General features: G+C 35.6%; 1 protein-coding gene across 1 annotated transcript in view; it reads right to left on the reverse strand.

The window, feature by feature from the left end:
- LRP5 (LDL receptor related protein 5) overlaps window positions 1-17,932 on the reverse strand; it is a 124,071-nt gene that overhangs the window by 6,392 nt on the left and 99,747 nt on the right. The window contains exons 13-22 of the mRNA XM_026706677.2: window positions 17,435-17,637; window positions 15,201-15,412; window positions 14,171-14,361; window positions 11,641-11,850; window positions 9,649-9,774; window positions 5,561-5,797; window positions 3,906-4,034; window positions 1,710-1,943; window positions 998-1,137; window positions 259-356 (exon numbers count right to left, since the gene is read on the reverse strand). Coding sequence (XP_026562462.1) covers window positions 259-356; window positions 998-1,137; window positions 1,710-1,943; window positions 3,906-4,034; window positions 5,561-5,797; window positions 9,649-9,774; window positions 11,641-11,850; window positions 14,171-14,361; window positions 15,201-15,412; window positions 17,435-17,637 — 1,780 coding nt within the window. The remainder of the gene's footprint in view (window positions 1-258; window positions 357-997; window positions 1,138-1,709; window positions 1,944-3,905; window positions 4,035-5,560; window positions 5,798-9,648; window positions 9,775-11,640; window positions 11,851-14,170; window positions 14,362-15,200; window positions 15,413-17,434; window positions 17,638-17,932) is intronic.

The raw sequence follows: 17,932 nt of genomic DNA on the forward strand, positions 1-17,932 counted from the left end.
CCCCTCATACTGGGGTCTTTGGTGCTCGTGTTTTTCTGAGCAGTCTAAAAATGCATGTCCATGTTAAGCCCAATCACGAAACCTTACTTTCCAGTTCAAAGATTCCACCACTCCAGCTGTACAAAGCTGACAACTGGAGCAGTTTTATCAGAAAAAGAAAGTATTCTTTATCCAAAGCTGCTATATAAGCAGAATAAGAAACAGATATTTAAAAACTAAGTGTTAAAGAATCTGCCAAATGATTTTGAAAGCCATTACCTGTAAGATCTTGTTGTTGATGGAATGTTTGAAGAATAAAACATTTCTGTGTTATAGAGGGAGCGATCTGTAGCTGGTGAAGGTGGTGGATTCAAAATCTGTGTGAACGTAAAATGAAATAGTTTAATAATCTCCAATGGGAGCTATGAAATCATTTGAGATGCCTGAGAAGAAGAGGACCTTCTGTACTTTCTTTGGGTAATAATCTATTCTAAAAGACCATTCTATGAGAATCTGTTTCAAATCAAGATGTTTTCCTAAAACAACAGGACCATTCTATTAATGTGCCACCATTCAGAGTTATATAAATAAATAAATGTTCTGCTAATTATTACATTAAGGAATCAGCATACATTTTATAGCAATTTATTTCAATGGAATAACTTGGAACTCCAGGATAAGCAGGGATAGCAGTTCTCCACAATGTTACCGTAGTCCTTTCCAGGAGTGCCATCAAAGGTGCATTTTCTTAGATGTAAATGTTCAAGTTGGGTACGTGTGAGAAATAGAGAACTGTTCTCCAGCTCCCATCAGCTATTGACATGTCATGGCCAACTGAGAGGAAACTGGGGGTCTTTGAGCCCAATCTAACTTCCTTAAGTTTGATTCAAATTTCATGTTTGCATGATAGCAGCCCCTCCCTCCTCAACAATTATCTAGCTAAGCGTGCTCTGCAAGCAGAGCTAATAGGAACTGAAAACATAATTGCAACATGGCTTATACAATTTTCAACACTTACCTGTGGATAAAATGTGGCTTTTGTACTAGACGAACTACTAGAGGAAGCTCCAGTGACGTGGTTTCTGTCATAAAGAGGGGCACCACTGCTTCCACCCATTAAGCTCATGGAGCTAATCATGGATTTTCCACAAGAGATGCCTATATGGATAAAAGAAATAAGAATAGCCTGGGATTCAATTATATACTCACTGAAATTTACCAAAGCAATTACTGTGGTAAAAGACATCTAGGTGGACTGCAGAATCTTTCTTGGTTTTATCACTTTAAAAAAATGCAATCCTTTTAAATTCTGAAATGCAGGAATTCCTTCCTATACACAAACTTGAATATTTTCTTAAATATTAGAATTTAAAAGATCTTTGCACAAGCAATACATATCTATAATACGTACAGTTCTTCATCAGATCTACAAACAATCCTATTCAAAGCACACTATTCATGCAGAGGATATGGCTAAAAGAATAATAAAAGATCTCAAATTCTGAGCGCTAGTATTCCAAAAAAGCAAGAATCCACTTCAAAATATTGCCCTTCATTCTATTTTCGAAGATTCTAAAATAGGAGTTTGGCTGGAGATTCAACAGCAGGAGCAATATAATGAAGATCATCATATAACCACAGCCAGTTGTTATTTAGCATGTGGCAAAGCAAAAAACAAAACAAAATCTGAAGAACACTATAGCAATACATAGAGGCACTGTTACTATTACCTGTAAAGGTCCCATGCTGAGAACTCCCTGGAGCAATGAAATTTAACGGGACGTGTGGGGTCCCGCTGACATATTCATGTGGAAAAGGTCCATTAGGCCCAGCGTAACGTTGGCAAACCACACGCTGGCAAACAAAATACATGCCTCCCATGACAAAAAGGGTAAGAATAATTCCAATCACAGGCCCAATAGCATTACTGTGGGGTCCAGAATCATCAGAAGATTTAATTTTTTCTGAAAAAATAAATAAATAAAAGAAATTAGAACTCCACCTCCTTCTTTTTAACAACCCTACAAATGTTGGTATAAAAATAGTAGAGGGCCTTTTTGGCACAGATTTTCAATTACTAACAACATAACCCAGACATGGCCGGTGGGATTTATATTCTAAGTAATTTTTCACATATGAGATACCAGTCAGGGAGAGTTCAGTTGTCATCTTTGATGTCGTAGATTCTGGCTGAAAAGGTTCTCCCCTAAAGAATGCAACACTGTTGGAACAATTCCAAGGTTTCCAGTTTGTCTCCAAAGTTTATATCTATCAATAGTCCACTACTGCAAATTGTGTGCAGATTGGTACTTCCAATCCTAGATGACCATGCAATCACACAATTTTTCTGTACAAATGGCTAAAGCAACTAATTTTAAATTAACATCAAAAAGAAGTTTTAACAATGTGTGCAGTGTCAAAGGGTAGCATTTGTTGAGAAGGATCAGCAAATAATGAGAGTATGAAGGACAGGAGCCTACTAGAAATAATGTTTGTATTAAAGTTTGTAGAAATAAATATTAAGTTTACTTCCATCTCCTTCTGCATAAAATTTCTTTTTTTCTGTCATCTCGTATCAGCTCTCTAGTGTAACAAACCAGATGTTGCCTTCCTTTTATCATCTTTTTACAATTCACAGTAAATGAAGCTTTCAGTAAGCTTACTAGCAAGACACATACACATACCTTTGCACTGAAACACTGTGCAAAGGAAGAAAGATGTGGAATACTCAACTGTATCACCTTTCCTGGTTTGAGAGCACACTTTCCACTCTCACAATGTCTGCTTTTAGCAACCTTTGTCAACTAACAGAGTCCATGTGTCACCTTTGATTACAACCCAACTATAACACATTGATAAAGGTCTTCTCAAACCTGGAACCAATCTAAGATTACTTAGGAGCCCCCAAGCTTTAATGTATTGAAAGGAGCATTCAAATAGAATCAATATTCCATGCATGTTCTCTTAATAACTTCAATAGTCCTTTTCAGTGTTCAAAAGACTGTTCAGTGTTTACTTCATTTTATTCCCATGCAAATTCCATTAGACAGATTTGATGGTAGCTGGCTCATGGTAACTTGTGGTTTTCCCATATTAAATTGACCTAAGGAATACATAGTCCAAATTATTTTCGGTCTTTTTTCTTGACTATAGGATGATTGGACTTGTAATCCAGTGCATCTAGAAGGCACCAAATTGGGGAAGGCTAGACTAGTTTGCAATCTGTAGCACTTTATTACAAGGACCCTTGTGGCTCTTTTCTGTATAAAATGATCTCTATTGCAACATATTTATCAATGGCAATCACTCTAATGGAAAATAGCTAATTCAATTTCTTTTGCAACATTCTGCAGGTCATCAGAGGGCTGCTATTTTTCCCCTCAACCCCAACACATTCAGAGGTCCTAGGGCTGAAAATACAGAATTATTATCAAATCATCTTCAGTCAGAAAATGGCATTTATGGTTAGCATAAATGATGCAGGGATTAAAGCCAATCTGAACAGCCACTGAAGGCCCAGGGGGACAAGATGGAATTGCATCTGCTTTGACCTTTTGATAATAGCTTTATTTTACACAGTTGTTTTTTTCACAGGATGTGGATTTGGCTACATCTGAAGAAAGAAAAATGACAGCTTTCTGAAAACTGCAAAGAACATTGAAGAGTACTGCATTTCAAGGACAGAAGTATTAAGCGTTGGCAATAGTAAATAATTATATTTGCTTTTCTAGACTCAGAGAATAAACAGTGATCCTTGGATCCAAACTTGCCTTTATGAACGTGATAGCTTCCAGTTGTATTGGGCTGAAAAGCTTCAGAATTTCCTAGTTGTTGGGTAAGTTGGCTGGGAATTCTGGGAATGTTCGCCCAAGACAAATTGTGTAAAGATAATTAACAAGAGGAGGCCTTTTATAATACCAACTTACCGGTAAAAAGTGACTTGTCACAGAAAAGTTCATCAGAACCATCAATGCAGTCCGGAAAGGAGTCACACTGCTGTTTTTTGAGAATACACTGGCCATTGGCACACTGAAAGTGATTCTGGAGACAAATAGCTGTGAGGGGGTGGATGAGATGGGAGACAAGCACCAAGCAATTTTTAATACTGCCAAAATAATTCAACCAAACCTAAACTAAATAATAAACACATCACTTTCTTCAAGACAGCAGTTGTTTTATAAGCTTCCAAGAACCACAAATAAACATTAAACTTGGTCCTCTTGAAATCAAGCATCTGGCAGAAAACATAAATGCAAACCACTCTCAGTCTTCCGTTAAGCACCAAAGATATGGGAGGATGAATTACCATAGTGTCAATGTAGAGTTTACTCTAATCCCTTTAAAACAGGGATGAACAACCCAATTTGGACACAATTTTAAAAATGATGGGGCAGGGGAGAAAGAATAGTAGGTTATGAGGAATGTGACAACGATGGCCTGGCACCAAGTGAAAGTGCATAAGCAGAATGTTTTATTCTACTTTTGGAATGGGTGTTTTATTTACCAAGAATAAAAATAAAACTCAATAATGAATTATTGCTATAGGCAGTTACTTTTGATTAATTAATTTGCTACATTTGCTTTATTTATATGCTGCTTTTTCTGGAAGGCTCTGGGTGGCTAATAATAACTCCAAACTGAGTTAAGAAACATCCTTAACAACAGCATCAAAAACCCATTTGATTTATGAACCATTCACCATAAAGCAAATGATCAAAATTATATATTGAAGAAAATGTACAAGACAATTCAAATTCTCTCCGTGCACTTGTGGGGGAAAGAAAAGAGTCATTATTGCTCTCCTGAAAATCAGGAGTGAAAGAGAATATCTCCATAGGGAAGGCATGCCAAAGTCTGGAAGATTTGATATAAAATGGTGGCTACTGAGGTCTGATCCAGTAGCATTCCAAGACAGGACAGGATCTGGAGGACCAACCCTTATTTGATCTTAATGGACAGCAGATCAATGTGGGAAAAGACAGGCCCTCAGATAATCTGGTCTTGAATCATGTAGGGCCTTGAAAATGAGAACCAGAATCTTGGAATTGCATCCAGATGCCAACCAACAACCAACACAAGTCCTAAAACAATCGAGCCATCCAAGAATATTGGGATGTACCCATCGCTGCCTAGGATTCTGCATTTTGTATCCTTTATAGCTTCCAAATGCTTTCCAAAGACAGCCCTATGTAAAGTGGCTGTAAGCAGGGCCCCACAATAAAGACTGCAACTGGAGGGAGCATGAGATACAATTAAACAAAAGCTTTCTTGGTCACACCTACCAGCCTCCAAGTTGCAAACCATCTCTGAATAGGGGAGTGCAACTCCATTCATAGTGAACATCATTTGACCTTGAAATTCAAAGCTAATCTGTCTTGGAGGGGGTCATTTTAAGATTGTCCCTTCTCATACAGGTGTTGACAGCTTCCAGGCACTGGGTCAGTCCTTCTATCACCTCTCCTGTTTGACCAGGCTGAGATCTATAGTCGTATATGTATAAGCATAGTTCCATTTGCTTCCCTCGTTGCTGAATCTAACAATGTGTATGTGTCTAACATAAGATAAAGTATACAGCTCTTACTTTCACAATAAGATTCATCAGATTTATCTTGGCAGTCAACTTCTCCATTACATCTCAAATGTGCATCGATGCATTGCCCCTTCTCACATTGGAACTGGGTTGTTGAGCAGATGGGGCAGTTTTCTTCATCACTCTGATCATCACATTCTGAAAAGCCATCACAACGCCATGCCATGGGAATGCAATCAATCTCACCAGTTGCACATGTAAACTGATCCGGGGAACAGGTTGGTGGCTCTGAAAGAAGTTTTTAAAGAACTACATGAAACTCTTCAAAATATTACATAATTTACAACAAAGAAAGCACTGTTTTATCTTTGCAAGGCCCTTATACTAGATATTTATTTCAATTAGTCTGAACAATCACTCTGCCCAGTCAAGGCAACTCCCCCACTTTTACAGTAAGACATAAAATATGCAGAACCCCCTGAATGTATTGAAAATCTGTAATCTATTATTTGGAGGCTATGTTTGGAAATGTTGTCAGTCTCAAAGAGACAACAAATTTCATTCTGCGATTTAGTCTAGAAAACTAGTTCCAAAAGAAGCAAATTCAATGCTTAAAAAATAAGTGTCATATGTACCATACATCCAGTCTAAATTACAATTAAGTAATTAATATAAACACTATAAATCGATAACTGCAATAAATGAAATGCAAACTAAGAACTGTATTTACATAATTAAAAAGTAAACTAGCTTTTCCTTCATGTCCCTATATTGAAATCTGCCTTTCATGAAGAAGCTTGCCATTTCAAGTTAAAATGCATGTTGACAGCTACTTACAAAAAATGTGAAGTCAATTGATAACAATAATCAAATGTTTTTTTGATAGATCAAAGTTCTTATGAAATAAATTACAATTAACTGAAATTATTTGTAATTTCAGCTGCAATTAATCTGTCTAGTTAATTGATTTCTAATATGAGTAAGAAGATCTTATATATACACAAAGTTTCCTTAAAACAATCATCACAGAACATCATTTTGCACCTTTTTTCTGAGGATTTATCAGCTAATAAGTAAAAAAAAATTTTTTTCTATATGACATCTAGAAGGATTTAATTTAATCACTTTCAAAGAGGGGTGATATTAATTCAGAGTACCTTGAATGCTACAATGGACAACTGAGTGAAACATGTGATGCTGCTTTGAACTATATTCTCCACACAGAGATCTTGAAAGAGTTTACTCTATTTCCCTTCTACACCTCTTGAAAAAAGGTCTCACAATGGTAAAAATTTCTGCGCTTGTACTTCTGCATGCCTAAATCCAGGACATTGTTTGATCTTTTATAAGGCCTTCTTAGATCCCTCGATTTTTAAGGGTTGAGTTGAAAATCCACAATAGGTAAAGCAGATCTGAGACAATGTATTTCCCCCCTCCCCCAAAGAATTAAACTTGTACACAAGGATTAACTGGTTTATTGAATGCAGTGAGTCACATGGATCATTATTCTTTTTGAAAAATCCACAATGGATTCCCCACTACACATTTTTTTGCGTCTTTATAGGTACAATTTGTCCACTATAAAGTATCAGATTCAATATTTTGGACCTGAATAGAGTGACTGCAGAAAGACTATATAAGTATATTAGTGATGGCTGACAAATTCGAGATACTGAAGATTACAAACTAGGATGCTAGGAGAAAAGACAAGGATAAAGATAAAATTACTGTATTAGGAATGGTATGTAAATGTGAGATTCAGCATACAATAAGAAGAGTGCATTTGTCATGAGGAATCTCTCACAAACGGAGAAACACGAGCCAGTAAACTGACCTTCTTTCTCCATAGAATAGATGTAAAACTCCAATACCACAGAACATGTTGTGGTTGCGAGACCGCAACTATTTATAAGAGATCCCTGGAGAGCTCATAGTACAGCAAATGTGTCATTTAAGAGAAAGAAGTATTTTCAAAATAAACTTGAGAAGGGAAGCTTTAAGCTGCAAAGATGGGAGAAAAAAGCCTTCCTGATGAGAAGGGATGTTTATTTTCACAGAAAATATAGCTATAAATATTTTGAAAAATGTTTTGTTCCATAAAAGAAAAGATATATTGAAATAAAATGGACAAATTTGAACAGTATATATACACTGAAATAAGGGAAACTCTTAGCTAAAAACATAGCACCATAGTTCTTAATGCTGAGTTTCAAGATATCTATTCTACTTAATGCCATTTATATGTAATTATAACAGCACAATTATGCTATTTCCTACTGCCTTTTATTTATCCACCCAAAGTAACCATTTTCAGGATTTTTGTAAAATATATGGAAGCCACACTTTTGGAATGTTAAATATAAATTCAGAACTAAACTCCAAGCAGAGACTTATAGCTTAATGTTATATGGAATTAGCTTTTGTAAGGAAATGATAAACTATTAAGGCCTTCATCATATGGATGCGATCAGTTTCTAAAGTCAATCTTCTTGTTTTTTTAGAAGCTGTCTACAACTTTAGAAGACAGAACAAGTTAATTAAAACACAATGTATCCAAGAGTGGCCTGTTATTAGTAGAAAATGTTTCCATGCAATTTATACTTCACAGTTAAATCATTAAATACAATTCAAAGACAGGTATGTATGTATGTATGTATGTATGTATGTATGTGTATATTTGTATTGGATTTATGTGACACCCATCTTGTCTAGAAGCCTCTGGGAGGCTTACAAGCAAGTTCTCTTATTTACTTGTGATTCCTTTATTGACAGTTAGGAAATACAGACTAGATCACATTATCTTCAGTAAAGCAGTTCATATATCCCCAAATTTGGAGAATGTCTTTATGTGGATCTTTTTGTGCATATTATGCATGTTTTAAATGATGATTGGGGCAATGCATACTTTTATAAAGTCTTCTTTGCTATGATTTTATTATCCCCAGTTTTGAATGAAACTGAGAAATTACAAGGATAGCCTTGTGTAGATTACTTTATTTAAATCCTCAAAGGAAAGTGAGAAAGGAAGGAGAACGGGAAAAGAAACACTGAGTAGATGTCATTTACAAACAGGGCTGCTCTCAATGGTATTTAGTACTCCAATCACAGCATTTCCTGGAGTGTTTGACTAGTTGCATCACTTTGAAGAAGTTCAAAGGAACTACTGCACAGAGAATCTCTCAGTTTGAAACTCTGTTTCCAAACATCTACATGATGTATTGATGAGATCACTCAAGGGTTCATGGTTTGAATTTGATCACTTGGTTAATAAAACTAACTCATAGTCATGTCTAGTTGACAACTCATGGAGTGATTTTGAGCAGTTCCTCAATATGGAGTAAAAAACTGGGGTTTAGTCCAGACAAAATAGAGGTTCTAATCCCCAGCAGACAATCTAATATGAGGTCCGGATGCAGTCTGTTTTGGATGGAATAGTTTTAGATTGTACTTGTTCTAAGGGGAAACAAATAAAAATGCCCCTTGCTGTTATCTTTTTCCATTGACTTTCTATTCTATTTCATAGAAATACAGAGCCTAAGAAACAGTTTTGAATTAGACATCACTACAGTGACATTTTCTTACAGCATTTCCTTGTGATAATGAATAAAGAATCACAACATAGTTTTTGGTGGTAACAACTAACATAGTTGTGAAACCAGTAAAATGCACTGCAGTCTTGTGCTTTAGTTAGTGTACATTAGATTCACTATGATTTTTATAAAACTCCCTCCCCACTACAGTACAAATATTATACAGGTGTTGTTACTATACTGTCACAGTTACAGAAAGTAAAATGTACATACTAAAATGTATGTACCATGTATGTAAAAATGGTAGTCAAATTTACCTGCTGAATTTAAGTTGCTCTCAAAATCTCATTTGGGTGCAAATACTGCCTGCCAAGGGCAAGGGATTGAGTTCATGAACCGGTGAAGCAATGTGAAGGTTTCCCACAAAACAGGGTCCTGCAGATCTCTCTGAGTTTAACTCAAATAATTCTCACATTGTCTGCTGCCTCTAGGGAGCAGTAGCTGAAGAAAACTGTTCTAGAACCATGAAGTACAAATACATCTGTCTTGCGAAGCTTAAAATGTTTGCCAATCTTCCTGAATGGAAAGCTATTGCTTAAGACTACTTACCTCCACACGTTAAGAGGTCCTGTAGAAGTACCAAATGAACAGGGCAGGAACACCTTGGAGTTCCATCTCCTTTTGCTATGCAGAGGTGTGAACACTTCCCATTATCTCGGGAACATGGGTGGCTTGCTTCATGCAGAAGAAAAGGAGGACAGCAGTTGTTTATAGAATAGAGGAAAAATTCCTAAATCTATTACTACTTAAGTACAGGTAGTGCTCGACTTACAGCAGTTCATTTAATGACCATTCAAAGTTGCAATAGCACTGAAAAAAGTGACTTAGGACTGTTTTTCACAGTTGCCACCTTTGCAGCATCCCCATAATCATGTGGTCAAAATTCAGACACTTGGCAACTGATTCATATTTATGACCGTTGCTTGTCCCAAAGTCAGGTGATCTCCTTTTGCAACCTTCTGACAAGCAAAGTCAATGGGGAAACCAGATTCACTTAACAACTGGTTACTAACTAATCAACTGCAGTGATTCACTTAACAACTGTGGAGAGAAAGGTTGTAGCTTAGATGAGGCATTCGCTTAAAATTAGCTTTACACCCTCCCTTCTCTAAACTACCTGTTTCCATTCAAACCGGTAATTAGTATTAACTTTAAAAACTATTTCTTTCCTCTGTCCTCCTTTTCCTTTTGAATTGTGACATTTAGACATGGGGAATGGGGAGGGATACTGTTTTCTCCCTGAATATAATATAGTCTATACAATTTACAAATGGCAATAAGTAAATGTTTCCCATATGCATGAAAGAGTAGCTCTTTGAGACCTATTTAAATTTATTTAATTAATATTAAATAATTTAATTGACATATAGGCTACCTGCCTTCTTTGATGAAGAATGAGTTTAATCAACAATGGAAAAGATGAATTCCTTTTCTATGTTCTCTGAAGACTGTATGACTTCTACATAACTATGCATAAAATTCAAGCTGCACAGTATACAAGCTGAACTAGTAACCTTTCTAGTACTCGGCTCAATATTACTTGAGACCCCCAAAAAAGGTGCATTCTTGTAGCAAGGATGCGAAATTTTATAAGGAAAAATGTAACAATTTTTGCCTAGTTGTTCATTCTGATGAAAAACTTAGAAAACCATCAGAGTTTACTATAAAAACTCATCGTGGCATTTGAACAATCACTGCCTTGTAATACACAAGAAAAGGTTGGCATTTTTCAACACATATCCCTTCCCTTTCAAATTTTTTGTGGGTATCCTCAACAGCCTTTTTTTTTTAATTTCTGGGAAAATGTGCACAGCCTCCTATAAAAAGGTACCTGCTTAACCATTAAAAGACAAAGGATTAACTTTCTTATTGTATGTTCTGACTCCTAGGACTTTGTTGTAACATAATGATTGTGGGCAATATACAAGGAAGGAAGGAATGAGAAATCAATTTTACCATATAACAGCCAATTTCTTTCAGAAACAGTAGCCCACATATCATGAAAAGTGACTACCTAATACCAAAAGTAAACAAAAAACAAGACTGTCCAATGAAACCAGAAGATATAATCTCCCATATCACAGAATCTCCCATATCACAGAACTGGTTGTTAAACTGGCTACAGCCACCACTGATGAGGTCTATTTGTTTTTTCCAATGGACAGGGCTATTTCTTGATTTCTATTCACTTTTGAAAAACAGTGAATCAGAATGCCTCAGCTAGATGAAATATATTGTTAGATTCACAGGGTGAATATGGGTTTCTTTTATTGCAAGGTCCATGAAGTCCATGTAGTCTAATGATAAGGATCTGAATTTGGATTAAGCTTTTCAAAGTTCAAATGTCCACTTGATCCTAGACCTCAAGCGTATTCAATGCCAAACTTTTTGTTAGAGTAGACTCAAATAAAAATTGTCCTTCAGAGTTTTAAATTCCTGTTAGAACTGACTCATGAATCTGAGCAGCAAGCTGAGAATAAAAAAGGGTAATATAACATAATGCTGGAGAAAATTAAGATTTTAATATTATAGTAAACTTACAGAATTCCTCCATGTCAATATCTTCAATGGCATGTATACCAGTTAGGTGAGCAATTCGACCTTGTATTCTGGTCCTCTTGTATCCATTGGTTTTCTCCACTCTTTCTATCATCTGTTGCTGCCGATCAATCCAGTAGAGATGATTTCCCAGAACCGTCAAACCCATTGGCTGGAGAATGTTGGAATCTTGTAATGTGACCCGGTTAGCCCCTGAGAGTATAATATAACTTTTGTCAATACCGATTTTTCTTTTCTTTCTTTTTTTAAAGGAAAGTTTTTTAAAAAAAGTATTTTTAAATGATTTTTAAAAATTACTATAGCTCTAGATGGTTGCTTGGCAAAAATTAGCATCTTGAATTTTATAAATGTTCCATACTCAACAGCCCTTACATGAGTAAACTGAATATCAAAACAGATTACAATACCTCATTAGAAGACCAATGAGAAAATAAGTACAACCAGTTTCGTCAAATCCAGAAAGAGAAGAATATATTTAAGTTATGTAGTTTCTTCTGTAGAAGTGATTTTCAGGTGAAATTATATTTAATGTCTCATAAGAGAAATATTTTATGAGCAACTTTTTTTCTTAATAATCAATTTTTTTTTCTTAAAAATAAAACAATGTTTGATATCAAGTCCTATTTTTCTCATATGTTAAAAATCCTCACAGCCCACCCACTCCTGATGGAGTTTATATTGGTGGTAGCTAAAATTAATCTGACAGTTTTTATCGATCTGTTCAGGGATAAACTGAAAACAGACCTCCTCCATAGTAGTTAGTTTTCCTTGGGGAGACAGAGGAAGTTTACAACTAACTCAAGGTAAAACAACATCAACAATGTTCTTTTTCCTCATATCAGAAAAAAAAGTTTGCATTTCATGACAGAAGATTGCTGTCATTAAGGACCAATCCACAGCAAATGGGCATTTGTTCTCCAACTCCCTTCACATGATTTGAAGAAGAGATGAAGTATTCTAATCTGAGAAAGAGGGGAGGGGACTTTCAGACCAAATCTTTTGTCCTTTTATATGATCCACTTCTTCATATTAAATTGCAGTAGAAGGTAAGTAAGCAAAGAAAGCAAAAGAGCCAAGGTGAGGCAACTGCTAAACCAGAAGAGTTCTATTCAACCACTACTTTCACCGGATGACTTTCAGCCAGAAACTTTTTCTCAATCTGCTTCAAATGATAAATTAGCTGGGGGAGGGGTTGGGGGGCAGGAATGAAGGAGAAACTGCTTTGTACAATACCCCGAAATCTTAAAGGGAAGATGGGATATAAATATTAACTACACTACTGTCAGTTATTAAAAGTGCCCTGGAAAAATAGGACATAACCTACTACTTTAAAAGTATAACCAATTTTGTATTCCACACAGAAACAGTAATGGACAATCTATGTGCAGCACAAGAATTGTAATGTTAATTAATGAACAAACAAAATGTAGCACTCTGAAGAGTCATAATATGTGATGCATATTGCCTACTTAATAATGCTAATATTCTCTTTTATCCTAGTTATCTTTCTTCTTTTCATTATACCAAAAGGGCCTTACATGTGAGGGGTCTGGTTTTGTTTTCTTTTTATCCTTGCTTTTTTCTGTTTTAAAAAAATCCTTTTGGCAGAATTATTAAAATCTATATTGACATAAAAATACAAATGTGTTCATCTGTTTCTAGTACAACTATACTCCAAATTTTTATTATATTAATAAATTAAACCTTCCTTTTCTGAGCATAGATTCATATTCTTGGCTTCTAAAGTCTTTCTGGCCCTATTAATGTATAATATTGTGTGTGTGTGTGTGTGTGTGTTTATCTAATTCAGGGGTCTTCAAACTTGACAGCTTTAAGACTTGTGGACTTCAACTCCCAGAATTCCTCCTCCAGTCATGTTACCTCAGGAATTCTGGGAGTTGAAGTCCACAAGTCTTAAACTTGCCAAGTTTGAAGACCCTTGATCTAATTTATAGACTGGCTGCCTCCACCAGGATTCTGGGTACTACACAGAATAAAACAATTAAAACATTGCAATCAGAGGCAATTTCAAAAGGAAGTGTCCAATACACACACATACACATACACATACACACACACACACACACTTTATATCCAAAACGGGGGCGGGGGAGGAGACACAGAGAGACAGACACATCCTGTTTTGGATATAAAGTAGGAGTATGATGATGATAACAGTATTTATTCTGGAATCAGAAAAGATTGTAATTATCACTATCTAACATTCATATTCTGTAATGATACTTGAAGCAGAGAGTTAAAAATGTAATGAACTAATTATAACCAAGAAGAAGAGTAAAAGCTGGAAAGTTACAAAGAAAATAAGTCAGGAGAATAGGTCTACCCCCAGAAACTCTATTTTAGAGAAAAATCCATTCAGCATTCAGTTACAGAGTCATTCTAGAACACTGAACTGGTTACTAGCTTGTGCAATTCACCAAAAGGCCCAATGTTTGGCATGGGTAACAAGGGACACTGATGACATTTAGGCAAAAAAGAGAGTGCAACACACCTGACAGGTCACAACTTTCAATCCGTTTGAGATCAGCATCCACCCAAAAGAGCTTCCCAAGCTTATTGTCAATCACTAGTGCAACAGGTCTAAGCAAACCAGTGGTGAAGAGCACTTCTCGTTCTGTTCCATCCAAGGCTGCACGCTCAATCTTTGGAGCTCGCTCTTGTATATTAGTGAAATACATGTACCTGACAACATATAAGAACAACTGACTTCTTAATATCTGGCAGACAAACATCATGTATATAATTATATTCTCTGCCATTTTCTGAAGTTATTTTCTGAGGTTGAACTTCCTTTCTCAGCTTCTAGAGCAGATTAACTACGATCTTGTTTTGAAGGGAGATTCCAGGAAATTTTATGAAATCTTTCTTGCTTGTAAATAAATTTATAGCTAGAAAAGGGATATTTGAAATATACCATCCACGCGCTCCCAAGCCAAACTCCCCCGAAGGACATGGTACAGTTGGTGAAATAAAGCCAAAAGGATTGGGACTAGAAGCCTGTACGCATGAGATCTCATCCCTCCCCTTCCCATCATAGCCCCAATATCCTCACAACAACTGCTCTGGAAGGTTAGGACCACCCTCTGAGGCAGATGTGTGGGGAGAGATGAAATTGCTGTCCTGATTTATCTATATTTATTTAGTTTTATGATTTCTCCAGGAACTCAAGATTTAAAAAATCCTTTCTGTGGATGGATATGTTATCAAGATTTTTCCCTATTATACATTCTAAAGTTTCCACAATAAAAATAAGTGCATTATTTCCAGAGACAAGAGCTTAATTAATCCCAGAGAACTGTTAGGTAGCTTTTGGTTTATTAAGTTAAAGGAGGTTAGAACAGTCTTGGTGGTCTAGCAATAAGAAACTGTCAGGCAGCCCTATGAAATTGGTTTGAAGTATCCCAAGAAGATAACAAGCAAAATAAATGTTTATATCCTATAATGTAGCATGGGCAACCTCCATGGAACACTTTGCAACATTCAATGCAATACGATTTCTTAGAACTTGAGAGTATTCTTACCCTCGTTCTGCATTTACGACTATGGCCCTGGGCTTGTCATGATCTCCCCGTAAGACAACTCCAATCTGCTCCCCATTAATTCTGTGGACATTGATTGTATTTGTAGCTTCACAGGTCCAATACAAAGTATGGCTGAAAATATCAATGCTCAGGTCATGTGGCTGTTTTTCTGGATTTTGGCTTTGATTGCGAATATTCATGACTGTGAAAGGCTACAAGGAAAAGAAAAACAAGAACAAATTAGATAAGATTATTTGATGTCACAGTATATGAAAACTTTGTTTAAAACCAAATAATAATTAAAATTCTAGAGAAAAAAAAAATCTAAGAATGTGATTTTATGCAATTCCATGTAACAATACCACTGAGCTCAATTACTTTTAACCCTAAGTAAGCAGTTACTGGATTGCAACTTCGGTTAACCAATTCAGTAAAGACAATAATTCACAAAGACATAGACAAAAAATCATAGCTTGTTTTTTCTCCGCTCAATATTTTACCAGACTTTGAGATGAATTATTCCTTCTGAACAACAAATCCTCCACTTTCTAAAATAAGTAGCTGTTTTTGTGTGCATATGTATTAAAAATTCCTACCTACTGAGGGAATGAAACAATCAAATTGTTAAAAGAAAGAACTGAAACATTTAAGGCAAGAGCTAATACATTCACAATTTATTTTTAAAACTTCCTGTACTTTTAACTTTAAAAATACTAAAACTACTTTAAACTACTTTTAAAATGGATTTAAAGGAGGTGATAGAAAAGAACTGACAGCTATTTTGAATGTGTATTTGAATGTAGAATTAAAAATGACATGTCACAAGACTGATATGGAAAATATGTAATACAAATGTTTACATATGAAACCAGCTGATATCTTAATAATTAAATAATAATAATCAAAAGGGACATACTGATAACAAATCAGAAGAATGATTTGGATAACTGCCTTATCTTGGATTTACAAAAAAATAACATTTTAAACTTATTAAAGAAGTTTCTGAGAACAAAGGGGAAATAAAAAAAATATTTTGGGCACTATTTAAATGGATTACAGGTCAAGAGTCTTAAAAGCAAAGCAAAGGAATATAAAGTTGGCTTATTTGATCAATGTTACAATATATGTATTGTTGTTCCTGGTAAGTTGTTAAAATTGTTTGTACTTGTCTTTATGAAGGGGAAAGTAATTCCCCTACACATTCTTTTCTTTTTTACCATTTTTTCTCTTTTCTCCTTTTACCTTTTTTATGGTACTTAGCTATTTATGTATTACTGTAAAGAAAGCTAGAAGTTCATGCAGTTACCAAGCCACAAGCTTGCTTTTTTCTACATGATTTCAGGAAAAACAACAACTGAGAAGTATCTGATTATTAATATTCAAAACCACTAATTAACAAAGACTGAATATGAAGTACCCCAATCATCAATATCACTACAAATCTGCAAGTCTGGATACTAAAAATGTAGCAAGGAGATATTCTTCAAACAGTGAAACTCTTTTGCTTCTACAGAACAACAGACTGCATTGCAACAATAAGTCACCATCGTAATTTGCACCTAAGAAGAGTACTAATGGGAAACAATTCAGCAATTAACACCTAGCAAATATTCTTCAAAGAGCAGGCCTGACACTAGAGGGCCCCTCTTTGGAACAAACAAGATTTCATTCTCTTGTAGAAAATACTACATAAAAATTTATCAGATTAGCCCAGTTGGTCCTTTCCTATTTCCTCCCTACCTTCTCATTTTCACAGAACATAAACTAGTGAAAATGCATTCTTGGATGTATAAGAAAGAAATTGCACATTGAAAATTCAAGTATTTTCCATAGAAAAAGAACTTTACTGCAGCTTGCCAAGAAAGAAATAATAAAGGGGCTCCAACAGCAACAGCCTAAAATATGACAGTATAAATAGAAGGTGCTTTGATTGAAGAGGGTCCTTTTTTTCCTTTTTACTTCTTCAGAAATGTCCTAGTTTGGAATTAGCAGCCTTCTAATTACAGCAAGAAAACTTTTAGGGTAGAAGAGGAAAAACATTTAAGTGTTTACTTCTCAACCCCCCCTAAGATAGCAAGGTGTTTTTTGGGGGTTTTTTTTGGCTTCTTTTCAGTTTAAATCCTGTAAAGTCAGTCTTCTTTTGGGAGGACACTGCAGGACCAGGTTGCAGAAACCATCCAGCATCCAGCATACTGTTACCAGTTTAGGCACGTTTACAAGATAAAAATACTTGCCTGACTGCCATCATCTTTTGCTCTTTTAATTATGTTTTGGCGTCCATCTACCCAGTAGATAAATGCATCAAGTGGATCATAATCAATGGCTTTAACATTTCTTAGGCCGTGGATGGGAAGAATGAGGTCTGGACTCTGCTGATCATCTGGTATCATCCGACTTATTGCAGACCTCTGACTGAATAGTAAGAAGCTACTGGGTGCTAAAGGTAGAGAACACAATCCAAGTAACAATATTGGTAAAATTCTTTTGGAAAGTAAATACACATTTGCAAAAATATCAAAGTATAATCCTTCCATGTCTATATTTTTGCTATTACTGTTATTGATCACAGAGGGACATGATTTCAATCCCATTTTCAAAGAACACAGCAGAATTATTTGCCAAAAAGTCCGATACATTTCACATGACCAGACTTGGGATAAAATGATATCTATGATCTTCAGTCCAGTCCAGGAAGGGATGCATGGAAGCCTAACCCATGCAAGTTTAATTTA

This window comes from Pseudonaja textilis, chromosome 1 (genome assembly GCF_049901715.1).
Source record: "Pseudonaja textilis isolate UNSWEBS1 chromosome 1, rPseTex1.2, whole genome shotgun sequence".
Taxonomy (NCBI): domain Eukaryota; kingdom Metazoa; phylum Chordata; class Lepidosauria; order Squamata; family Elapidae; genus Pseudonaja; species Pseudonaja textilis.